The following is a 26,532-nucleotide window of genomic DNA, read 5'->3' as shown; positions in this document are numbered from 1 at the left end:
ACTCTGATCGAAACACCCAACATCCCAGAATCTCTGATAGAAACACCCAACATCCCAGATACTCTGATAGAAACACACCCAACATCCCAGATACTCTGATAGAAACACACCCAACATCCCAGATACTCTGATAGAAACACCCAACATCCCAGATACTCTGATCGAAACACCCAACATCCCAGAATCTCTGATAGAAACACCCAACATCCCAGATACTCTGATAGAAACACCCAACATCCCAGAATCTCTGATAGAAACACCCAACATCCCAGAATCTCTGATGGAAACACCCAACATCCCAGATACTCTGATAGAAACACCCAACATCCCAGATACTCTGATAGAAACACCCAACACCCCAGATACTCTGATAGAAACACCCAACACCTCAGATACTCTGATAGAAACACACCCTAGATCCACATTCTTGTCCGGGACTCTGTAATAAGTAACACAGCATATCAGAAACACTGTCCCGCATCTTTACCTGCTCAGCAACAGAATGTTTTTGATTCGATTTAATATAGTGCTATTTCAGTATTGTGTCTTTTTTCCTGGCCATTGATGTAACCCTGACATGGTGTTTTTAAAACTTGGAAAGACTGGTGATGATGTGGTCTGAGTCTTGCTGCTTTGTGAAGTGAGCGGATACTGGGGTGAGAGTCTGTCTCTCAGAGATAGAGAGAGTGTGATCTCTGTCTGAATTACTTAGTACATTGCAGGCTGTGTTCTGAGCGGGTGGCGGAACAGTGCTGTTTGCAGCTTTGCGGAGTTGGAGAGTGAATGGTTTCTTGAAGCACTTTACAACTACAAGGGTTGGGGGTAGGGGCGGAAAATGGTCTTCAATGTACCAATCGCCATGGTTCCTCAGCTCACCCGTAAACTGGGAGGTGCCAGTCAATGTTTACACATCAGGAACCCTCCACTATAAAAGCTGGGCTCCTGAGCGAGGAGCCCAAAACCGCTGTGATATCTCCAGTCTACTTTGGCTTGTGTGTGTGTGAGTGGGGGCGTTTCAGCACCATGGAGAGGGGCCGGCTACTGGCTGTTCTCTGCCTCTCTGTACTCCTGTCCCTGGCCAGCACCACCGAGAGCTCGGATCTGGAGACCAGAGCCCTGAGAGATTTCTATCCCAAAGACCCCTATCCTTCCAGCGAAAAGGAACTGGTCAGTTTTATCTTCTTGTTGCTGTTGTTTTTTTTTATTAAATGCTGTCAGTATCGTTTAACAAAATGTTTCTTTCAGAGAGATCTATGGCGGGGGGGGGGGGGGGGGGGGCTGAGAGAGACTCTTGTACAGTTTAAGATTCATGATTAGAACCGGAGGCTGGGGTGGGAAATAGAAGCAAAGTGTTGCCAACTGCGGAGAGGGAAACAAAGTTAACATTTCAGGTCAGTGGGGTCTTTACCAGATCTGCTTTCATTGGGCATTTTCCTAAAAGTTTACCCAGGGGGTTGACCCCATTGTTTTTTTTCAAAGAAAAGAAGCTAACACAGGTTAAATATTCAACGTGGACAAACAGGTGCTGGAATAAAGTGATTTGAGATTTAAATGGTGATGCATCCATCATTTTTGATGGACCGTCAAGGGGTCGCCCATTGAAGACAGGGATGAGGAAGGATTTCCTCTCTAAGAGTGTAGTGAATCTGTGGAATTCTTTACCGCAGAGAGCTGTAGAGGCTGGGTCGTTAAGTATGTTCAAGGCTGAGACAGATTTTTAATTAGTAAAGGAGTCGAGAGTTATGGGGATGAGGACGGCACGGTAGCACAGTGGTTAGCACTGTTGCTTCACAGCGCCAGGGACCCGGGTTCGATTCCCGGCTTGGGTCACTGTCTGTGCGGAGTCTGCACGTTCTCCCCGTGTCTGCGTGTGTTTCCTCCGGGTGCTCCGATTTCCTCCCACGAGTCCCGAAAGACGTGCTTGTTAGGTGAATTGGACATTCTGAATTCTCCCTCTGTGTACCCGAACAGGCGCCGGAATGTGGCAACTAGGGGATTTCACAGTAACTTCATTGCAGTGATAATGTAAGCCTACTTGTTACACTGATAAAGATTATTATTATTAAGATGGGAAAGCGGAGTTGAGGATTATCACATCAGATCAGTCATGATCTTATGGGGCTGGATCGAGGGGCTGAATGGTCTACGCCTGTTCCTTGTTGATATAATTAGTTCTGGTCTGTACATTTGATAAGGGGGAGGGTTTCAGGTATTCCAGTGAGTATCCCGCTCTGGGTGTTATTACAACCACCCCCCCCCCCCCATATGATTTTGGGAGGATTTCGTCCATTCTGGGTGCTGGTGACCTCAACTGTATCAATCAAAACGTTCTGAAATAATTATTTGCAAGGAGTATGCATGTTTCCAGCAAACCCTTTCTGATTTGGAACTGCTTTGACCCACAGCTCGGAGCGTTGCAGGAGGTGCTGGAGAAACTGCAGAGTAAACGTCTTCCAGCCTGGGAGAAGAAGTTTGGACAGGTCCCACTGGTAACGTCAACTTTCTGCTCTGATCCTTGTTCTTCTTCCTCGGTGACAGGTTCTGCCTGCTGCTGTTGTAAAGGCAGAGGCTGGGCTGCGGCTGAGCAGAGTGTCTGGGCGAGAAGGAAGTGTCCAGGTTGCAGCCGGGACTCTCCCTGAGCCAGGGTCTGTACTGGACCCTCACCCAGGGCTCTTCTCCATGGGGCAGGCACTGAGCTGCGGGAGGTGGACCGGGTGGGGGGAGCGGAGGTGGGGGCCTCTTGCTGCCTTTGGGATCTCCGCGCAGATCTCTCCTGCATTTCTTTGCTTTCTCGCCTGTTGCACGGTTCTGGTCACTGGTCCTGGGACCAGAGGTTTAGGGGTGGGAGGTGTCAGTAACGGCTCTCAAACGTGATATGGTCACCCCGGGCTGAGACAACGAAAACGCTTCCTTGAGGAGATCTTTGTGGCAATCCCCTTTAAATGTCCGACAAATGTTGAGGCGATTTTAACTCAATTCCCGTCAGTCTGTAAACTGAGGAGATGTGATACAACTGCCTTTACATTCTAATATTACATGATGTGGAGATGCCGGCGTTGGACTGGGGTGAGCACAGTACGAAGTCTTACAACACCAGGTTAAAGTCCAACAGGTTTGTTTCGAATCACTAGCTTTCGGAGCACTGCTCCTTCCTCAGGTGACTTCCTGCGTTCCGAAAGCTAGTGACATCGAAACAAACCTGTTGGACTTTAACCTGGTGTTGTAAGACTTCTTACTCTAATAATACACACCTTGAACCCGTTACATTCTAATATTACACCCCTTTGAACCCGTTACATTCTAATATTACACCCCCTTGAACCCGTTACATTCTAATACTACATCGCCTCGATTCTTTACATTCTAATATTACACCCCCTTGAACCCGTTACATTCTAATATTACACCCCCTTGATCCATTACGTTCTAATATTACACCCTCTTGATTTCGTTACATTCCAATATTACACTCCCTCGATTCTTTACATTCTAATATTACATCACCTTGAAGCTGTTACATTCTAATATTACACCCCCTTGATCCTTTACATTCTACTATTACACCCCCTTGATCCTGTTACATTCTATTATTGCACCCCCTTGATTCTTTATATTCTAATATTACACTCCCTTGATCCTTTATTCTAATATTACATCCCCTTGAAGCTGTTACATTCTAATATTACACCCCCTTGATCCTTTACATTCTAATATTACATCCCCTTGATCCTGTTACATTCTAATATTGCACCCACTGATCAGTTTGCATTCTAATATTGCATGCCCTTGACCCATTACATTCTAATATTACACCCACTTAATCCTTTACATTCTAATACTACAACCCCAAGCAGGTTGCTCTTTCGGAGGGTCGGTGCAGGCTCGATGAGCTGAACAGCCTCCTTCTGCACTGTAGTCATTCTATGATTCTCTGATTCTATATTACTCCACATTTGTAGGGAAACATTGATTGGCGTCCACTGCCTGCAGTGTTACATTTGACCTCAGTACCCGCTGTGTTGAGAAAGGAAAAATCAGTCAGTGTTTCTGCTCTGAATCCACTGAGGTGGAGTTTAGACAAGGACAAGACCCATGGCTCAGTCAAGGTTGCTGCAAGTGACAACAAGGCATCTGGAGTCTTCAGACGAGCAGCGAGAAAACTGATGAAGAAGAAATTGCCCAGGGAGGAAATAAACCCTCTGGTGGTTGATTCTGTGTTCATAATAATTTCCCGTTAGATTGTTAGAGAGGAGACAACAGTGCATTAAACACAATGCATTCTTTCACTTTACATTAACACACAGATTCCTTAAAGGAATTGAACCATTTAATTTGCTAAAACCGCATTTGATAAAAGGGGCCTTGGGTGCACAAACGTTTTCTCATTTAAGCACAATCTGACATTAATACCCTTATATCTTGCAGAAGATTTAAGCGATGTTAGTGCGAGGATTGAATGCAAATCTTGCTGGAACTTTGCTGTAAAAATGAAGAAATGGCTAAATAACAACAAACATTAAATTAGACAATTGGCTTACCTCCCAAATATTCATCTTTCAAATAAATGAGGTCCTGTTTTAAATTATCCTCTACAGCTATTTGCTAACTCATTATCGGGACATATCCATGCACAGGATTGTGCAATATTTCATTCTAACTAGGACAGAAAACAGATACTACATTCAGTAAAATTTAATTTATTCTTAGATATTGATTTGCAGGCTTGTTATAAAGAGCTGAAGAAATTACCCGGCTTCATCTGATAAATTTGTGGAAGTCAAAGCTATTGTTCAATTGAAAGGGCTTGTCAACATCTGTGTCTAAGGTTTATTGGCTGCACAAACTTTTACAAACTTAATATGAAATGGAAATTTGCAATGAAGCAAAGTCTGAGAATGTTACTTTGCTCTCAGTCCTCATTGAGAAACGGAAGGAGATTAGATTGTGTAATAGATCGAAACTGAGCCTATGCTCCATCATGTATTAAGGAAGAGTAGACCATTTAGCACCTTAAGCCTGCTCCTCCATTCAATAAGGTTATGGCTGGTCCAATTGTGGCCAGATCCACTTTCCTGCCACTCCCCACCCCTCCCTTCCCCATGAGCCTCAACTTTCCGCCCCTCTCCTCCCCGCCCTACCTCATAACCCTCGACTCCCCTGCGTTGTTCATCATTAAATCAGTACTGGTAGGATTTGGACAGTTATTGAGATTCTGCCATCACTCCACTCAGTACAGACCAGGAATCAAACTTTTGTAAATTTGTTATTTAAAGCACAGAAGGGCGCCATTTGGCCCATCGTTTCCCAAAAGAGCTCCCCAGCTAGTCCCATTCCCCAGCCCTATCTCCGTAGCCCTCTAAATTAATCCCTTTCAAATATATACCCAGCTCTCTTTTGAAACCTGTGGAATCCACCTCCGACACTCTCCCAGGCAGCACATTCCAGACTCCAACAACTCTCTGAGCAAAGAAGTTTCTCCTCATCTCACCCCTAGCTGTCTTGCTGACCATCTTGAAATTGTGCCACCCCCTCCTAGTCACTGACATACCAACTAGTGGAAAAGAATATCTTTCTTTACCCTGTCAAATGTGTTCAGAATTTTGTACATTTCAATAAGGTCGCCTCTTAATCTTCTCTGCTCCCAGGGGAACAAGCCCAATTTCTCCAATCTTTCAACTAATGCCCTTCACCAGCTCAAACTGGCAGGAACAGTAATAGCAGGTGAGCAGTGTTATTGTGCAAATCACCCAGAAACTTGTGTCATGACCGTGAGTTGTAAATCCCTACAAATTGCAATTTGTGACTCCCCCGTCCTGAGCCTTGTCCGTAACCTCCCTGTGATGAAGTTTGAACACGTGAATTGGCCATTAAACCCCCCACAGAAGGTTAAGTCTGGTGATTTGTAGTGCGGATGCTGGAAAACTTTGAAATACCAGACTCCTAAATGACCCTCTTATGGACTGACCTCATTAACACTACACCCTGTATGCTTCATCCAATGCCAGTGCTTCTGTAGTTACATTGTATATGTTGTGTTGCCCTATTATGTATTTTCTTTTATGCCCTTTTCTTCCCATGTACTTAATGATCTGTTGCTCGCAGAAAAATACTTTTCACAGTACCTCGGTACACGTGACAATAAACAAATCCAATCCAATCCAAATAAAAGCAGAAAAGGCTAAAGATACTCCGCCGGTCAACCTCTGTGGAGAGAGAAATCGAGTTGATGCTCCAAATTGATGATCTTTCTATCAGAATTCAGTAATTGCTGTTGACTGCAAATCAACTTCTCTTGTACAGAAAGTGAACAATTATAGGTGTGGAGTCTCATTCCTTCAGGTTGTAAATTGTTTCTGGAGATTTTTTTCACTCTCAATCCAGTCGTTCCCCCCCCCCCCCCCCCCCCCACCACCACCCCCCACCCCCCACTTTGATACCTAATTTGCCCTGGATCCATCCACTCTGAATTCCCTTCTCCTCAATCTTTCCTCTGTTTGTTTCTCAATCCTGAAACCTCATTATTTAAGCAGATAGGCAGTTGGTCCCATTCTTCACTGAGGTCGCAGGCGCCCCATTACATTTGCTGCACCTATATCAGTTTGTAAATCCAGCAGTGTCTGCTGGCACAATAGAATTTGAGTTGAAAGGTGCGATGGAAGGCCAAACTAACTAACCGACTGCACTATCCAGAAAAATCTACTCGTTCTGATTTCTTTCGCTGGTTCAGGTGGTAAGACCATAAGACCATAAGACATAGGAGCAGAATTAGGCCACTCGGCCCATCGAGTCTGCTCCGCCATTCAATCATGGCTGATATTCTCTCATCCCCATTCTCCTGCCTTCTTCCCATAACCCCTGATCCCCTTATTGATCAAGAACTAGTGTCCAGTCCAGTGTTGATTTCTTTTTTAAATTTAGAGTACCCAATCTTTTCCCAATTAAGGGGCAATTTAGCGTGGCCAATCCACCTACCCTGCACATCTTTGGGTTGTGGGGGTGAAACCCACGCAGACACAGGGAGAATGTGCAAACTCCACACAGACAGTGACCCAAGGCCGGGATTCGAACCCGGGTCCTCAGCGCCGCAGTCCCCGTGCTAACCACTGCGCCACGTGCCGCCTTGTCCAGTGTTGATTTGAACAATGCAGCCCACAAAGAGACTTTGCTTCAATCTGCAGTCGATCTGGGGTTAAATGACCTCGGCGTTTCAGCAGCAAGGGGGCTCTACTTGCTGTCAGCGCTCCCTCGGCTAAGAGGCGAAATAATCCTCCTGGAGATTTATCATCCGGTAACCCCACGGGAAAGTGGACATTTGTGCACTGGTTCTTGCCGACGATAGCCTTGCAGTGGAATATTGGCAACACCTTATTTCAAGTGCAGAAGTGACTCGTCTGAAATCCACTTGGATGAGATCCTGGAGGGTCCCTCACCCACGTTTGAATGAGAACAAGCAGGTGACTAGCCTTTGTGTGGGGTACCACACAGTCTCCTCCACAACTTTGAAAAGCCCATCCTGCCCCATGGTCATAGCCAAGATTAAATTGTCGTTTTTTCAAGCAACTGAGAGAATGTCAGTAATACTGGGGCAGCACGGGTAGCACAAGTGGCTTCACAGCGCCAGGGTCCCAGGTTCGATTCCCCACTGGGTCACTGTCTGTGCGGAGTCTGCACATCCTCCCCGTGTGTGCGTGGGTTTCCTCCGGGTGCTCCGGTTTCGTCCCACAATCCAAAGACATGCAGGTTGGGTGGATTGGCCATGATAAATTGCCCTTAGTGACCAAAAAGGTTAGGAGGGGTTATTGGGTTACAGGGATAGGGTGGGATTAAGGGCTTAAGTGGGTCGGTGCAGACTCGATGGGCCGAATGGCTTCCGTCTGCACTGTATGTTCTATCTATAATACGGAGAAGCGGAGCAATGTTCTGATAGCCAGTGTTGAAAATGAGTCAGCACCTTGTGTGGATTCAAGCATCAAACTATAACCCGTGGACTTGTTATTTTAAGGTCTTTCAGTTTATTAACAATTCCACAATACCAAAGGACAAACTGAATACAGAACAATCAGCAATGCACTAACCATACCCACAATAGACCAAAAGAGGAACCAATGAATAATCAACAAGACCACCAGCATTCAAGCCAGCGCACGCACCGCAACACCGCCCTCCCCCCAGCGGTAGCCCCACATCGGTGGAAAGGCACCCGACATGTGTCTGGGAAAGCATGCGTGTGAAAAGCAGTGCGCGCAAGTCAGCAAGTGCGGACGTGCGTGAAGGAGTTTGTGAGCCTATGCCTGCATGTGCATTGCCTGTACGAGTGTGCGTGTGTGAGAACACGCAGCGCAGATCACCGCAAACCGACACACCGACGTGGGGAACGGCGGAAGACCGAGAGAGACAGAGAAGACCCCTCCCCTCCCAAGAGGGAGCACAATTCAGCCCCAAAAACGCAGTCCCATTACGCAAGAAATCAAGGGAAAACACAAGGTGAAAACAACACAGAAAAGACACAATGCAAAAAAGATATCAACTGCACGTCAAAGAAAATACTATTGAACAATCAATAAGAAGATGAACCCTCAGTACCCGAGCCAGCGCATGCTCTCCCCCCCCCCCCCCCATCAGTCGAAAGGCACCCAATACGTGCACATCTGTGAGAGTGTGTGCGTTGTGAGAGTGTTTATGCGCGAATGTCTGCATGCCACATGCCTGTAAGAGTATGCTCGTGTGAGAGCGAGCAGCACAGTCCACCAGTAAAGGACACACAGGCATGGAGCGTGGCTGAGGAGAAAGAGAACACCCCTCCCCTCACCAGCACCGGGAGCTAACCAGACCTCCAGTCCACAGAAGAATGAGGGGCTGCACCTGGCAAACACACAGCCGCTAGGCAAAAGACAACAGTAACAGGTTAATAAACATACAATTCCCCACCAGACAAACAGAGACCAATATCAGTACAAAAGAAAAACACCAGCAATCTGCACAGCCCCCAAACCAGGAGCAACAGAGAGCCACAAACACAGGAGGTCGCCAATAGGTTAGGAGACACTCTGGTATGACCTCGAGGTTGCACAGTCAATCAGGCCGCTGCCCTGCCTCTCCCATAGTACCAACATCTGGTCTACCAACATCATCCAGTTCAAAGACTGCAAGAGCGAGCTCCCCTCCACCTCCAGGTCACCAGCAAGCTAACCAAACTCCTCCCCTTGCTTAACTTGTGCTTTTTACCATCAATGACCTGAGTTATCATCAATGAATTTGAACTCATGTTTTTTCTTGTCCTACTGGTTAAGGTTTATTGGCTAAAGAATGGCAGTGTTTTGGGCCAATGTCACGCCCATCTACAGTGTTGAACTTTCCTCGATAAGAATCACTCTGTAAATCTAGTTTCCTCTGAATTCCCCCAATAATGTGATTTGTCTACACTTTCAGAAACCCAAACACCCATCTCTACCTCCACCTCTCTCTCCTTTTTTAAGGCACTATTTAAAAACCCAACTCTTTGAAAATGTTTATGATCCTAATACCTTGATCTGGCCCAGGGTTTAATCCTGTGAAGTGCCTTGGGGCGTAAATTCATTGAATTCATAGAATTTACAGTGCAGAAGGAGGCCATTCGGCCCATCGAGTCTGCACCGGCCCTTGGAAAGAACACCCCCACCCAAGCCCACACCTCCACCCCCATCCCTGTAACCCAGCAACCCAACCTAACCTTTTTGGACACTAAGGGCAATTTAGCACGGCCAATCCACCTAACCTGCACACCTTTGGACTGTGGGAGGAAACCGTTGCACCAGGAGGAAACCCACGCAGACACAGGGAGAACGTGCAGACTCCGCACAGACAGTGACCCAAGCCGGGAATCGAACCTGGGACCCTGGCGCTGTGAAGCAACAGTGCTAACCACTGTGCTACCATGCCGCCCAGGTGGTATATAAATGCAAGTTGTCATCTTGCTGTTATTATTGCCTTGTGACTGCTCAATTGTACCCAGCCTTAAGCTGAACCTTATTGGAAATTAATTCCAATTTGTTGAAATTAATTTGGTTTATGAGCTGACAAACCTCTGTTGCTGGAGTCTTTGAACAAACACGTTGATGTTGAAGCAGTAGCATCGTGGTTGAATCAAATGCCCCGTTAATTTTATGTAACAACATCCTATGTACAGGGGCTTTCGTCCACATTGAAGTCTTTAATCAGTAAGTGCTTATGTTTTGTCTATTTCCAGTGTGATGTTGGGGAACAATGTGCTGTGAGAAAAGGCGCCAGGATTGGGAAACTCTGTGACTGCCCCAGGAGTTCTGGCTGTAACTTCTTCCTGCTTAAATGCTTGTAGAGAATCCAAGAGATTTAATAAAATCACTTCTATTAACAATCGGAAGAAGGAGAAAATGAAGACATCTGCTGGACATATTTTGCATACAAATAAAATTGTTCGTGCTTCGCATACTGAACTAGTACACAGAACTGTACTTACAATTGCTTTGGTCTGTCTGTGTTTGTGTGTCCTTTGGAATGACTGAATCTATTTTTAAATATGTTATCCTGGTTTTCTTAAAGCAGTCTGTCTGGTCTCGAGATTTCCATATTTTGGTGCAAGAACAACCAATTTTGGTGGGAGTATTACAGGATGTAGCATTGTCTGCCTCAAAATAAAACGGTCTTTCCTTTAAATGTCAGGGATGTCTTTTATCCAAACACACCTATCACATTTTTAAATGTTAGGTCAGCTCACAACCATATTGCAGGATGAAACAGATTTTTTAAAAACATAAGCAGTGTCTGTATTAGTTATCGCTGGCCTCTGTTGCACATCCGCTCCCTGGGGGTGGCATGGTAGCACAGTGGTTAGCACTGTTGCTTCACAGTGCCAGGGTCCAAGGTTTGATTCCCGGCTTGGGTCACTGTCTGTGCGGAGTCTGCGCGTTCTCCCCGTGTCTGCGTGGGTTTCCTCAGGATGCTCCGGCTTCCTCCCACAAGTCCAGAAAGATGTGCTTTAGGTAATTTGGACATTCTGAATTCTCTCTGTGTACCCGAACAGGTGCCGGAATGGAGCGACTAGGGGCTTTTAACAGTAACTTCATTGCAGTGTTAATGTAAGCCTAGTTGTGACAATAGAGATTATTACTAATATTACTATTACAATGAATTTACCCCTGGTTTTAACATCTCCAGCCCGCAGACAACAGCCCTTCCGCATCTATCCTGCCAGGCCCTCTGAGCCTAGGGATTAAATATCTGGGAGTGTAGCCTGCTCTTGGGGAATCACTATTTGACTAGATTCAAGTGGTTCACAAGTGTGTGTGTCCATCCCTTGTTGGGGAATCTGGGGGCCCCTCTTTGGTGCCTCCAGCAACAGCTCACCTGAGATTGAGAGAGCAGGGCAGTGAAATATCCACCTTCCTGTAAAATGGCGTTGCCCGTTGGTGTTCCTCTGAGCAATATGAAATGAAAATCGCTTATTGTCACAAGTAGGCGTCAAATGAAGTTACTGTGAAAAGCCCCTAGTCGCCACATTCCGCCGCCTGTTCAGGGTGGCTGTTACGGGAATCGAACCGTGCTGCTGGCCTGCCTTGGTCTGCTTTCAAAGCCAGTGATTTAGCCCTGTGCTAAACAGCCCCAATATCTCAGCACTTCTGTGTGGCTAGATTCTAACTGGAGGCTGCCTGTTTCAGTGTCATCACTTCTCATTTAGGTGCAACACCGCAGAGCATGAATCCATTCCGATCTGAGTTGAGGTAAGCCTGTAATTGTCTTATTGGCGTGAGCTAAATTGCACAAAGAGACAGCTGATCTCGAAATTATGCCCGTCCATTTCAGCTGAAGGAGCCCTATTAATACTGCAGAAATGTCCAGTGCCATGTCACTTGTACTGCACTGCCCGTTTAAAAGACATGGTTCTGGATTTCATGGGGGAGGGAGTGTATTGTTCCACCCACCCCACTGTGAGAGTCAGTCGTTAGCCAACACACATAAAAGAAGCCCGCACCACAGCCATAACACACGGCGTGTGTGCTAAACAAGGAGGGTGTGGGACTTCCACCCCTCAGTGGGAGGAGGTCCTGCCCTCAAGAGCTGCCGGACAATCTGATTGGGCACTGCTCGGATTGCAAGGAGCTCCCCTCTCTTCCCACTTTGTAAGCAGCATCCTTAAAAGAAACCCACCCCACCTGCCAGTCCATGCCAACCATTGTATGGCAGAGGCAGCATTATTTTCGAGCCAACTGGCGTGGTATCAAACACAACCGACCATTAGTTATTTATTTACTTATGGCAGACTGGGCACCCGATTTTGGTGCCTGCCCATCTACCCTGTTATGGGGGACGGTTCGGGCATGGGCAGGAAGGTGACAGTCTTGCCATTATGCGTCCCCTCCCCCATCGAAAATACATGAGTGGGAGGGATTTGTAAAACCCAACCCATTATCGAATTTAAAATTTTAGAAGGTAGATTTTCTGCTAATGATCACTAACATTGAGACTTGAAATGGTGAATGCGTTTTGCCAGTTTCTTCCTTCATTCCGGGATGTCCGTGTCACTGACATGAAGGATTGTGTTTGACGGGTTTGCCAAAACTAAATGGAGACTCCGTCTGAGATAGGAGCTCATTCAGTCCTGAGGGTGAAAACAGGGTTCCAATAAATCACACCATCCAATGTGGCCCAAGGTAAGGAACACATTTAAGGCCATATGATGTGGGAGCAGAAGTAGACCATTCAGCCCATCTGCTCTGCCATTCAAAGACCATGACTGATCTGATATGATAATTCTTAACTCCAGTTTCTCGCCCTATCCCATTACCCTCGATTCCCTCACTGATTAAAACTCTGTCTGTCTCAGGCTTGAAGATACTTAATGACCCAGTCTCTACAGCCCTCTGCGGTAAAGAACTCCACAGATTCACTACCCTCTAAGAGAAGAAATTCCTTCGCATCCATGTCTTAAATAGGTGACCCCTCACTCTGAGATGATGCCCTCAGGTCCGAGACTCTCCCACAAGAGAAAACATCCTCTCAGCATCTCCCCTGTCAAACCCCCTGAGAATCCGATATGTCTCAATAAGGTCGCCTCACAGTTTTCTCAACTCCGATGAGTTCAGGCCCAACCTACCCAACCTCGCATCATAAGAAAATCCCTCCATTCCCGGGGTCAGCCTAGTGAACCTTCTCTGGACTGCCTCCAATGACAGTATATCTTTCCTTAGCTAAGGGACAAGGGGGCCAAAACTGTCCGCAGTATTGCAAATGCTGTGTAACTAGTGCCTTCTCTCTAGTCTAGGTCCAAGAGATTATATCAACTGGTCCAATCTCCTAGTCCTCCTTGTCTTCATTACCAGGAGGCCACAATTCTAGAATCATAGAATTTACAGGGCAGAAGGAGGCCATTTGGCCCATTGAGTCTGCTCCGGCCCTTGGCAAGAGCACCCTACCCAAGCCCACACCTCCACCCTATCCCCGTAACCCCACCCAACCTTTTCGGACACTAAGGGCAATTTATCATGGCCAATCCACCTAACCTGCACTTCTTTGGACTGTGGGAGGAAACCAGAGCACCCGGAGGAAACCCACGCAGACACGGGGAGAACGTGCAGACTCCGCATAGACACTGACCCAAGCTGGGAATCGAACCTGGGACCCTGGCGCTGTGAAGCTAACCACTGTGCTACCGTGCTGCCCCAATGTGGCCAGATAAGAATCAACACTTCAATGCACTGAAGATGAAAAGATTGGGATCGTCATTTTTAGACACAGAAAAGGCTCAGTGGAATTTCACAATCCATAACAGACGATGGCATCAGGGTTGAAAAGAGTAGGAAAGGAGTTGAAAGAAATCCGGAAGTAGCGATTAGGCAAGACCAGGACTAAGTTTTGGAAGCAGGTAGAAAGAAGACCTGAAGAAGATGAGGAGATCCAGAGTTTTGAGATATTACAGAAGAATAAATTGGAGTTGAAGAATTACGACAAGTCTCAATATCCAACAGCAGGGAGGACAAGAATGCAAAGGAGGCGGGATACAGGACTAATGAAGAACAAATAAGGAAAGTTTAGTGTAACAATTGTCACAGTAACGTTAAGAGATGAGAAGTTTTAATGGAAAGAGAAGTTCGCCCAACCAAGTTAGAGTAGGGGATAAGTCTTCATTTCAGTAAATTGTATTATTGGATTTGGATTTTCCAGATCATTTCACCTTTGCATTTATTTATGACATATGTCTCATCTAGTGACTGTTCTTTCTTCTGAAACTGATAGATCCCTCTGGGGAAACCAGCCATCTTCCGTGATATCAAAACAATAAATCCTTCTGATTCAAAATTCCATTTTAAGTCCACGCTGATTAGATTCTTGGCATTAGTAACCAATGAGAGATGAGTTAATGTGTTTTCTGAGTCTCCACGGGTTAATAACTGTAGAGATGATTGATATGGTGAAGGGCTAAGCAATCACAGAGATTATAGAATAAACACAAAGATCAGTAATTCATCAACAACTTGTTAAAAATAAACCCAAAGTCAAATGTGATTCTCCCCTTACATTCAGCACTAGCTAAGATGAGCTGGCACAATACAGCCTGGGGATTGAATCTTGGCCCTCTCTGTCCTAATTGAGTAGTACATTTATCCACCGACTTATTTACTCCATTAATTTCAGCTGCAATCTCTCCATGGTCTCACCCCTCCCTATCTCTGTGATCTCCTCCAACTCTAAAACCCCTTGAGATCTCTGCGCTCCTCTAATTCCGGCCTCTTACACAGTCCCGCTTTTCATTGATGCATCATTGGTGCCCATACTTTTAAAGAATCTTGGCCCCAACTCTGGAAGTTCCTCCCTAAATGTCTTCACCTCTCTCTCTCTCCTTTAAGATGGTCTACTTCTTTTACCAAGCTAGTGTGTACTTGTTCTAATATCTCCCGATGTGGCTCGGTGTTAAATTTTGATTGATAAAGCTCCTTTGGGACATCTTACAATGTTAAAGATGCTCTATAAATGCAAGCCATAAATGGGGCGGCACGGTAGCACAGTGGTTAGCACTGTTGCTTCACAGCTCCAGGGACCCGGGTTCGATTCCGGCTTGGGTCACTGTCTGTGCGGAGTCTGCACGTTCTCCCCGTGTCTGCGTGGGTTTCCTCCGGGTGCTCCGGTTTCCTCCCACAAGTCCTGAAAGACGTGCTATTAGGTGAATTGGACATTCTGAATTCTCCCTCAGTGTCCCCGAACAGGCGCTGGAATGTGGAGACTAGGGGATTTTCACCGTAACTTCATTGCAGTGTTAATGTCAGCCTACTTGTGGCACTAATAAAAATTGAAAGCTGTTGTTGCTAAGATCCCCTTGCTCGCTTATGCCCTGAAAGAGATACAGTCTGAGTGGGATTGTGAAACTATTGTGGAAAGTTATGGGCAGTGCAAAATGGGCTACTGCTACATTCTGGCCCATTCTGCTAATGACTACATTTCACCTTTGACCCCCCCTCCTCCACCCACCCACTACCACCATTCAAGCTAAGGAAACCCTTTTTGCTTTAAACTGAAATAATTCTGAGTCTAGTGTCTGGCATAATGATGTGACAACTTCGATTATTACCCATGGCCATGTTATTTTACTTATTGTAAATGTACTTGAACATAAACTGTCAGGAATATTCTTTGCCCGGATGGTTAGCTCCAGCAACACTCAAAAAGCTCGGCACCATCCAGGACAGAGAGCCTCTCTTGATTGACACCCCATCCATGAGCTTAAATATCCATTTCCTCCACCAACTGGAGGGGCACTCGGCGGGATTCTCCGGCGGCGTGATTTTCCGTTTTGCCGGTCCCCGGGGGTTTCCCGACGGCGTGGGGCTGCCCCACAATGGGAAACCCCGTTGACTGGGCAGCCTAACAGAGAATCCTGCGGGCGGGTTGAGGCTGGAAAGTGGTGTGTCGGGGCGGAGAATCCAGCCCACTGTGTCTGTGGTGTGTACCATCTACAAAATGCACAGCAGCAGCTCGCCAAAGCTCTTTCAGGGGCATCTCACAAAACTTTGACCTCCGCCATCTCGCAGGAACTAGGGCAGCAGATGCATGGTGCAACCAGCACTTGAACCTTTCCCTCCACGTCACTCCCCTCCTGACTTGGAACAACATCACGGTTCCTTCCATCATTGCTACTGGAGCAACAATACTCCCTCCCCAACAATACCCCATGGACGGCAATGGATCAAGAAGATGGCTCACCACCACCAACTCAAGGGCAATGAGGAATGGGCAATAAATGGCAGACTTCCCAGTGGGATGCCCAAGACCCCAAAATGAATAATCAAACAAAAAGCAGCTTTGTCGAACAATATGACAATGATTTCCGTTCAACTCTGCTCCTGTCAAGGTGAGCAATACGAACAGTCCCAAAGCAAACTCTTTAGATACACTGCAAAGTGAGAAATGGCAATTTTTTATTTATCTGTCCATGGGATGTGGGAGTCGCTGGGCCAGCATTTATTGCTCATCCCTGAGGACACTTAAGAGTCAACCACATTGCGGTGGGTCTGGAGTCATGTGCAGGCCAGACCAGGTAAGGACGGCAGATTTCCTTCCCTAAAGGACATTAGAGAACCAGATGGGCTTTTATGACAATCGACAATGCTTTCATGGTCGCTTTCCAGTGTTGCTTAGACTCGGGCTCCGGAACTCGTGAAGAATGGTAGGATTTCTACAATTCCTTGCAGACAGCAATCCATCCATACGAGCATCCCTTTCAGAATAATTCAATGTGCATTAACATCTTTCAACCACTAAAGTCGTTCCTTTTCTGTCAAAATCTATATCAAACTATTAGTGGAAGAGAGTGTCAGATTGTTGCTGATATTTGTCAGGTATTTGAAGTAATTGGCCTCTTTCTCACAGAGTTGATACATATCTACTGGCTTCTGTGGTTCATATTGAGAATATTTTAGTATGATCAATCCACATATTAATCTGCAGCATTTAAATGTATATTGAAATTTTAATATCGCCACACGCACAGTGCTCACAAAATCTTATTTCCTGTTGTGACACTTTGGTGAGCATTTTCAATTATAAATGACTTTGTTCCACATAAATTGCTCTCTGGTAACCCTTGCTGTAACTTTCTCACATGGATGTTGAGAGAAAGTAGGCTCAGTTTTGACTGCGATGCCTTCCATGGTCAATCAGCCCGCCAGCCCACTACTGTTGTAATAAAAATGTGCCATGATGAAATGGCGAGGTACAGCAATCTGGGAGGATCAGATCCAGTCAACCAGAAGGCAGCTGCTTCAAATCTTTATCCGGAGGGGAGACAGTTGCAGGGAAAAGCATGTAAAATCCACCAATCCACTACCTGCACGCAGATATCTATTGGGTCCAGCCAACGGCATTGCTGTGAAGTTGGTGGAACAGTCCGAGGCCAGTCCACATCTTAGGGTGACACAGCGGCTAGCACTGTTCCCTCACAGCAGCAGGGATCTGGGTTTGATTCCGGCCTTGGGTGACTATGCGGAGTCTGCACGTTCTCCCCGTGTCTGCGTGGGTTTCCTCCGGGTACTCCGGTTCCCTCCCACACTCCAAAAGATGTGCTTGTTCGATGGATTGGCCACGCTGGATTGCCCCTTAGTGTCCAAAAATGGTTAGATGGGTTTGCTGGGATAGGGCGGGCTGGGGAAGGGGGGGAGGGCGTAGGGTGCTCTTTCTGAGGGTCGGTGCAGACCTGATGGGCCGAATGGCCTCCGTCAGCACCGTTGGGATTCTACGACTCTATAAAAACGCTGAGGAGGTCATCTGTGATGATCATCGCTTGTTGTCGCAATGCTGACTCATAGAACACTCCTCCACAACTTTGAAGTGTGTTTGCGAATGGCAAAGACAAGAGAGAGAGAAACACCTGTCAACAGCTGACAATGAAACAGCCTTTTGTGGCACTTAATGAATCGATGTGCAAAAGGTTCACTCGGACCCTAAAACAAAACCATTGTTTCATTTTAATGTTGTCATTTTCTGGTTTATTCGATTGTGACTCACACACATTTGTGGTGGTGTCGAGCATTTCTATAAGGGAGATGCTTCAGTGTTGTAAAGACTACTTTCTTGCTTCTCCACTGATTCCACCAGCTCTTCAGCACATCATTGCCTTTCCAAAGTGTTGTATGTAACCTGTCTTTCTCGGTGCAAGGATACCGATTGACTACTACTGCCAAAATGTTTCAACTTGTGAAAGAATGGTCAGGATGAATCAATTAGATAATTTCCACTAGGGGAGGGCTGATAGATATGAGATTAGTTGTAAAACATTTAGAACAGGGCATTTTCTACACACTCGCCTCTGGCTCAGAAAATTCTGGGTTCAATTCTCACTCCAGTGCAGTGAGCACCTCTAGGGGCTGGTTTAGCACCGGGCTAAAGAGCTGGCTTTTAAATCAGACCAAGGCAGGCCAGCAGCGCGGTTCAATTCCCGTACCAGCCTCCCCGAACAGGCGCCGGAATGTGGCGACTAGGGGCTTTTCACAGTAACTTCATTTGAAGCCTACTTGTGTCAGTAAGCGATTTTCATTTCATTTCCATTGAAGAGATGAATGTCCAGCAGGTCACAAATTTGGACAATTGTGGTTTTTGTACCAGGAGCTCAAGTTTCTTTACAGGTGGATTTGGATTTAAGAATCAGGCATGGGAAACTCTTGACAATGTAGCAATGGTGTTACTGCCACTGATATCCTGCCATCCTATTATTTCCAGCCAGTTTTGGTCACATGATCAATTCACCAGGTATCATTCACCCGGAATGGCTTAAAATTAAAAGCCATGCCTATACAATGGAGATCATAGATGAGCTCTTCACACTTACTCAGGATGGAACATAGGAATTAGGATCAGACGTCGGCCATTCAGCCCCTCGAGCCTGCTCCGCCATTCAGTCAGATCCTGGCTTATCTCTTCCTGGTCTTAAATCCACCTCCCTGCCTGATGAAATGTTCGTTGAAACACATGAACATCCATCCATGTGAAAAAGGTTGTCAGCTTTCTCCTCGAGCCAGGTAATGATTCCTCAAAAAAATGTAAAAATGGCGCCCTATTCCCCATGGGGGAGGAGATTCTCCCAGATATTGGTGCTCCTCTAATTCTGGCCTTCTGTACATCCCCAATTTTAATCTCCCCCAACATAGGCGGCAGTACCTCCAGCCGTCTAAACTCTGGGTAGGTTTCCTAAACCTCTCCACCACTCTCGATCTCTCTCTCTGCTCCTTTAAGGTGCTCAATGAAACCTGTCTCTTTGGACTAAGATTTTGGTCATTTGCCCTATAACCTCCTTAAGGTGTCAAATCTTACTCTTTTACACTCCTGTGAAGCAGGGTGTCACCGGTGCTATATCAATGCAAGTTGTTGTTACACGTTAAAATGGACACAGGGTGGAGATAGAGAAATCGAAAAATCTGTCTATAGTTTCACCAGCCTGTATAAGGTTTCTTGCTAACACGCAGCAAGCAGAGACAGCCTATCCCCATATTGAGGCATCTTTACAGAGCACAGGAAGTAGCTCATTAAAATGAGATGTAACGATCCAAGGCTGAGAACGATAACGGCTGGAATACCGTGGCCAATTGCCTAAAGACAGAATGTAATTACTTCCTCCCTGTGAAGTATCCTTCGCCACGGGTAAAAATAAAACAAACTCTGTCTCAAACTTTCTCTTCTCCCACTTTGCAAAATATAGCCTGCGCTCCCCTGCTCAACTGCTGCCTCTCATCGACCCTTCCTCTTTTATTATCATCGAATTTACAGTGCAGAAGGAGGCCATTCAGCCCATCGAGTCTGCACCGGCTCTTGGAAAGAGCACCCTACCCAAGGTCAACACCTCCACCCTATCCCCATAACCCAGTAACCCCACCCAATACTAAGGGCAATTTTGGACACTAAGGGCAATTCATCATGGCCAATCCACCTAACCTGCACATCTTTGAACTGTGGGAGGAAACCGGAGCGCCCAGAGGAAACCCACGCACACACTGGGAGGATGTGCAGACTCCGCACAGACAGTGACCCAAGCCGGAATCGAACCTGGGACCCTGGAGCTGTGAAGCAATTGTGCTATCCACAAAGCTACCGTGCTGCCCCTTTACAAGCCTCTCACCCTTCCTCGTGTCTAGTCTGCCACCTGTCTTCCGCTCTTTCTCTCTCTCTCCTTTTTTACGTCTCCCTTTTGTCCTGCGTGTTTGCCGCTCGCTCTGTATAACTCTGGTGTTGATCGTTCTGCTCTTAGACTCAATCCAGTGCATTTTGTATTAAAGTCCCAGGGCAGTCGTCCATTTTAAAATGCGAAGTGGAGAGCAAAGCTAAAGTGAGGTAAGGTTGCTAGGTTACCACACCTCTGCTTGCATTTCTCGCGGGAGATTACCAAGGGGAATGAGCCCAGTGTGTAAAAACAATCAGGATGCGGTTGAGGTATTAAGGTTGAGGAGTTAAGAATTTCCTCTGGAGCACCCCTGGTTTACATTTGAGGTTGAATGCTGGGCTGGGGCAGAGGCATTGGAGGAGGCCATTCAGCCCCTCAAGCCTGTTCCACCATTCAATCAGATCACGCCAGATCTGAATCTCAGCTCCATTTACTCACCGGGATAGAACTGGTAGAAATATAAGGAGGAGGAGCAGGAGTTGTCCAGTTGGCTCCCCCAAGTCTGCTCCGCCATTGAATACGATCTTGAGTGATCTTCAAACTCACCTCTCCCACTCAAAGCTCTCTGCAGTAGAAAATGTCGAAGGTTCACAACCTTCTGACTGAAGAAACTTCTCCTCTCAGTCTTTATCCCGAGACTGTGACCTCGCTGGCTCCAGGCTCTCCAGGCAGTGGGAAACAACCTCTCACATCAGTTTAGGCCGATACTCTCTGGAGTTTAGAAGAATGAGGGGAGATCAAATTGAGGTATACAAGATGATGAAAGGCATGGACGGGGTGGACGTGGAGTGGATGCTTCCTCTAGTGGGGCATTCTAGAACGAGCGGTCATAGTCCCAGAATAAGGGGCAGCAAATTTAAAGCAGTTGAAGAGAAACTACTTTTTGTTAATGAATTTAGAGTGCCCAATTCATTTTTTCCAATTAAGGGGCAATTTAGCGTGGCCAATCCACCTACCCTGCGTGAAACCCACGCAAACATGGGGAGAATGTGCAAACTCCACAAGGACATTGACCCAGAGCGGGGATCGAACCTGGGACCTCGGCGCCGTGAGGCAGTAGTGCTAACTACTGCGCCACCTTGCTGCCAAGAGGAGAAACTACTTCTCCCAAAGGGTTGTGAATCTGTGGAATTCGCTACCCCAGGGTGCGGTGGAGGCTGGGACAGCGAGTAAATTCAAGGAGGAGTTAGACAGATTTTTAATTGGTAATGGGTTGAAGGGTTATGGTGAACGGGCAGGACGGTGGAGTTAAGGCCAGGATGAGATCAGCCATGATCGAATGGCGGAGCAGACTCGATGGGCCAAATGGCCTAATTCTGCTCCTAAAGATCTTATGAATGTCCTTTGCAGGGCAGCACGGTGGCACAGTGGTTAGCATTGCTACCTCACAGCGCCGAGGTCCCAGGTTCGATCCCGGCTCTGGGTCACTGTCCATGTGGAGTTTGCACATTCTCCCCGTGTTTGCGTGGGTTTCGCCCCCACAACCCAAAGATGTGCAGGGTGCGGTAAACAACTGTTACACCTTTATATGGTGATGTAAGGTAGGACCTGTACTACAGGTTCGCCGGTAGTCCCTGCCTGCTGGCTCCGCCCAGTAGGCAGAGTATAAATATGCACGTCCTCCATTCAGCAGCTATTTCACCAGCTGCTGTGGGAGGCCACACATCTTAGAGCAATAAAGCCTCAGTTTTATCCAACTCTAGTCTTTGTTCAATTGATCGTGCATCACAGGGTTGCTGGATTGGCCACTCTAAATTGCCCCTTAATTGGAAAAAAAGAATTGGGTACTCTAAATTTATAAAACAAAAAAATGAATGTCCTTTGTTTCTTTACCTGTCCCATTCTCACTCCCTTTGGCTTTTGTTCTGTGAAGCCTTTATTTTTTCATTGGACCTCTTTGGCTCTTCATTCTTACACAGACCTTTCCTGTTGTTCATCATATCAGCCTCCCCCTTCACTTGCTCAAAACCTGTTCCATTTCTAACACCTCCCAGATCGGATGAAAGGTCATCGACCTGAAACATTAACTCTGTTTCTCTCTCCACAGACGCTGCCAGACCTGCTCCGCATTTGCAGTATTTCCTGGGCGTTTTTTAAATTCTCTCAGAGAATGAGCCTGTCGAGACCTCAAAGGATTACATAGGTTTTTTTTTCCAACGAGATGTGCTCGTCTTCTTCTAACTTCTGGAGAAAAACTCAATCTTTGACAGTTGCTACTTCCAAGGGAATTTTCCATCCAATTCCAGGTTGGCTGAACAGGCACAGACACTGTACACTTCAGGCACTGGGTTGATGGGGTGATTACATATGTCTTACATTCAGCCAAGGCTACCCCATCAATGCTGATTGTCATGTTCCTGTCACACGTCAAACTCGGTGATGTATCTTGGAGTAGGCAACTTCGTTAGCTTGGGCACATAAGGAAGGTGGTGATGCAGCGGTATTGTTGCAGCATTGGTAATAACAATAATCTTTATTAGTGTCACAAGTAGGCCTACGTTAACACTGCAATGATGTTACTGTGAAAAGCCCCTAGTCACCACACTCTGGCGCCTGTTCGGGTACACGGAGGGAGAATTCAGAATGTCCAATTGACCTAACAGCACGTCTTTCGGGACTTGTGGGAGGAAACCGGAGCACCCGGAGGAAACCCACGCAGAGACGGGGAGAACATGCTGACTCCGCACAGACAGTGACCCGAGCCGGAAATTGAACCTGGGCCCCTGGCGCTGTGAAGCAACAGTGCTAACCACTGTGCTACCGTGCTGCCAATATTCAGAGGCCAATGCTCTCGGGACACGGGTTCAAATCCCACTACGGCAGCTGGTGGAATTTGAATTCAATTAGTAAAATCTGGAATATAAAGCTAGCTATCAGTAATGGTGACCATGACAACCGTTATTGACTGTCATAAAATCTACTAAAGTCCTTGCAGGCTTTACTGAGGTGGTTGCAGTGAGCAGTCCTCTCAGAAGGCAGGTTAGCATTTTAAATACACTATTGAGGCTAGAATCCTTGGATTTAACCTGCTTTGTATGCCCTGCCTGCAACAGTAGTGGACTCGCCAACACTAAGGGCATTCAAATGGTCATTGGATAGACATATGGACGATAAGGGAATAGTGTAGATGGGCTTTAGAGTGGATTCACAGGTCGGCGCAACATCGAGGGCCGAAGGGCCTGTACTGCGCTGTTATGTTCTATGAGGAAGGTTATCTAGCTGTTTAAGCTGCAGCATTGGAACCTTGCCAGCAATGTCCAATTCCTTATCCCCCTTGAGTTCCCTAGAGTGAAAGTACATTGTTGGCATCGTTCCATCGATGAGAGATGGTGGGCGTGCTGAAGCTGAGGTATCTTCAAGTGGTGCACTTTTACTCAAGAGATCAATCCATGAGAGAGAGAGAGAGAGACAGGTAGTTGTCAGATCTCATTGTGGGTTGTTGTTTCCAGTGTTGGTGCTACCCTTGCCAAACTGCTGAAACCACTGGGCATCTTGGTGGCACCTGTCCGCCCACAGGTGATTTCACCATTTTCCTCTGTCGCCAGCTCGTGTATCCTGGGTTCGGGAATTGATATTCCAAGGCACACTTCCAAGTATACTTGAAGGAGAACTTTGGGTGTCACCTGGTTCTGGCTCCCCTCCATGCAGAAAATCCTTAAGGTCGCGACCATCTTACACCCTGTGAATGTGCCCAAACCAATGAAACCGCCTCTGGCTTGACGATATCTCTGCCCACCTACTTGGGAGATTTGCCTTTGAGTGGACTGCCGCGTTCGCGACTTTGCTCTTCCCTGAGGTTCCCAGAAAGCATTGCAAACAGGGGAGGTGACAATGGTTGAGCTGCCTATCTTGATCGCTGTGAGCGTTGATGTTCTGCAGCCGAACAACAAGGTGCTGAGACACAGAATTATAGAATTGTGACAGCAAAGGAGGCCATTCAGCCCATCGTGACGGCAAATGAGCATTTCACCGAGTTCCATTCCCCTGCCTTCTCCCCGTAACCCTGCAGATTGGTTCTTTTCAAATAATCGTCCAATTCCCCTTGGAAGGCCTCAATTGAAGCTGCCTCCACCCCAGTCTCAGGTAGTGCAATCTAGGTCCTAACCACTCGGGCATATGAAACCAAAATCTTGATCCTAAGACTCCATTCGATACACGTTTAGTGAATCTGAAACACAAACAGAAAATGCTGGACAGTCTCAGCAGGTCTGACAGCCTCTGTGGAGAGAGAAGGGAGCTGACGTTTCGAGGTTGGATGACTCTTTGTCGAGTTGCACCCAGCTGGGAACCCATGGAAATGAACCTTACTGTTGGGAAATGGAATCGTCATTGGGGAAGACAGAAATTCCGCCGCTTCCCTCTTCCAGTGGGAATGCAACAGCAGAGATGGCAACCCAGACTCAGATTATGAACTTACTCAATGGTCCACTGTGTCTATCACAAAGGTTCTATACACGAGGACTGTGAGAGTCACACACGTATTGTGAGGTCAGAACACTTCTTGTTGAGTCACTTCCTGGTTACAACAAAGCCCCTTTTGGAGAGTCTTCTCTGCAGAAGCTGCAGAGCCTGTTATTGCCTCTCCTAGAATGAAGCTGGAGTTTGACGACCATAAACACAGCATCTACATATTACAATCCCTAAACGCCCAGAGGCAGAAGAAGGAATGCTGTGACGTGGTGATCAATGTGGGTTCCCATTCCTTCTCTGCCCATCAGAACATCCTGACGGCTGTCAGTCCCTACGTCAAGGACCTGATCCACAGCTGCAACATCCAACCCTCGGATGAATTGTCTGTCACCATAGACATTGATTACATGAGCCCGGTGTCGGTGGAGCAACTGTTGGAGTACTTCTACACCGGTAAGATTATAATTGCTGACAAAAATGTGGAGGATCTGTTGAAGGGAGCCAAGTACTTCATGATAAAGCGACTCAAGTCCCATTGCGTTGAGTATCTGGAGCTTGTCCTCGACAAACAAAATTACATGTACACCCTCATGCTGGCGGACACCTACGACTTACCGGACCTGGCGGCCACAGTGTATTCTTACCTTAAGGACCAGTTCTTCCTCCTGAGTGAAACAAAGGAGTTTGTGGATTGCCCATACCACGTCCTACTGAAGCTAGTCAAAGATGAAGACCTTCACTCGGCCAATGAAGATCAGGTGCTCCAGACCATACTGAGGTGGACGAACCATAATTTAGAAGACAGGAAGTCCTACTTTCCCAAACTGTTCTCTTACATTTATTTGAATGGAATAGCTGATGAGGTCCTGTCGGAGATCAGCAGCACAGAGCCGCTCATCAAGAACAATACAACCTGCGTGTGTGCCATAGTGGACGTCCTGAGCCATCGCAAACAGGAAAATCTGACCAGTCTGGCTTACTTTCAACGGAAAGGAGCTCTTCTGGATGTGGTTCTTGTGCTCGGGGGTCAAAGCTCGGATGGCACCTTCCGCAACTCAATCTACGCCTATGTCATGGACGAGAACAAGTGGATTAAAGTCACTCATATGCCATATCGAGCGGCAGCGCTGGGCGGCGTCTGCACAAGGAAGTACCTGTATGTGACCGGGGGCACCAACGAGCAAAATGCCAGCCTGAAGGCAGCGTGGAGGTACGACCTGGACAAAAACACCTGGAGCAAGCTGCCCGACCTCCCACTGGGGCTGGTCTTCCATTCCATGATAGCGTGCAACGGGATAGTGTACACGGTGGGGGGGAGCGTGGCACCCAGGAAGTACATCTCCACTATTTATCGGTACGACGAGAAGAAGGAGAAATGGACTTCGGTGGGGAGGATGAGTGTGCCCATGGACTGTGCCGAGGTTGTGACCAAAGGGGACAGATACATCTACGTGGCGACGGGGAGGTGCATGATTAATGACCGGATTTCCAGGGTGGGGGTTGTGGACTGTTTCGACACCATAACAGGGGAGGTGAAGCAAAGCCTGACCTTCCCCATTGAGTTCAAACACAGGCCGGTCGTTTCCTTCCAAGGGGACACGATCCTCAGCGTGCAAAGCCACAAGCACACCATCGAGGTGGGCTTGCTGAACTTCAAGGCGAACAAGACAGCCAAGCGGGTCCCCTTGCTCCCCAATGCCACCAAACTGGAGGTGTGCCACGCCATGTGCCTAATCAGAGATATGGTATTCGTCTGCGGGGGAACATCTGCTACAGATGATGGCAATGTGAAGGAATATTCCGTCAACAAAAATGCCTACCTACTGGAAACAAAAGCAGGAATATGGAATGAGGTGGCGAAGCCTTCTGAAGCTCTGGAAAGTTCCGCGTGTTGCAGAAGCAAGCTTCAGTGCAAGTTCATACAGAAGCCAGAAAAATCTATCTCGAAACCAAAGCCTGAGCACTAA

At 47.0% G+C, this 26,532-nt stretch overlaps 2 protein-coding genes across 2 annotated transcripts; both read left to right on the top strand.

The window, feature by feature from the left end:
* Positions 1-843: 843 nt before the first annotated feature.
* On the top strand, positions 844-10,671 carry LOC140404346 (cocaine- and amphetamine-regulated transcript protein-like). The gene is made up of 3 exons (XM_072492759.1): positions 844-1,167; positions 2,406-2,489; positions 10,226-10,671. Exons 1-3 carry the CDS (start codon positions 901-903, stop codon positions 10,331-10,333), a joined length of 459 nt encoding a protein of 152 aa, XP_072348860.1. The 5' UTR covers positions 844-900; the 3' UTR covers positions 10,334-10,671.
* Positions 10,672-24,744: 14,073 nt separating this feature from the next.
* LOC140404260 (calicin-like) lies at positions 24,745-26,532 on the top strand. Its single transcript, XM_072492592.1, has one exon. It carries the CDS (start codon positions 24,745-24,747, stop codon positions 26,530-26,532), a length of 1,788 nt encoding a protein of 595 aa, XP_072348693.1.

Source organism: Scyliorhinus torazame, chromosome 30 (assembly GCF_047496885.1).
Source record: "Scyliorhinus torazame isolate Kashiwa2021f chromosome 30, sScyTor2.1, whole genome shotgun sequence".
Lineage (NCBI taxonomy): Eukaryota > Metazoa > Chordata > Chondrichthyes > Carcharhiniformes > Scyliorhinidae > Scyliorhinus > Scyliorhinus torazame.
Note: the sequence above shows the minus strand (reverse complement) of the source record. Positions and strands in the feature narration are given on the sequence as shown.

Excerpts from the sequence above, each read along its gene's own strand:
- LOC140404346 (XM_072492759.1), top strand. The coding sequence starts at position 901 with ATGTTTACACATCAGGAACCCTCCACTATAAAAGCTGGGCTCCTGAGC. Across the intron at positions 1,168-2,405 it reads CTTCCAGCGAAAAGGAACTG|CTCGGAGCGTTGCAGGAGGT; the intron begins GTCAGTTTTATC and ends TTTGACCCACAG. Across the intron at positions 2,490-10,225 it reads AGTTTGGACAGGTCCCACTG|TGTGATGTTGGGGAACAATG; the intron begins GTAACGTCAACT and ends GTCTATTTCCAG.
- LOC140404260 (XM_072492592.1), top strand. The coding sequence starts at position 24,745 with ATGAAGCTGGAGTTTGACGACCATAAACACAGCATCTACATATTACAA.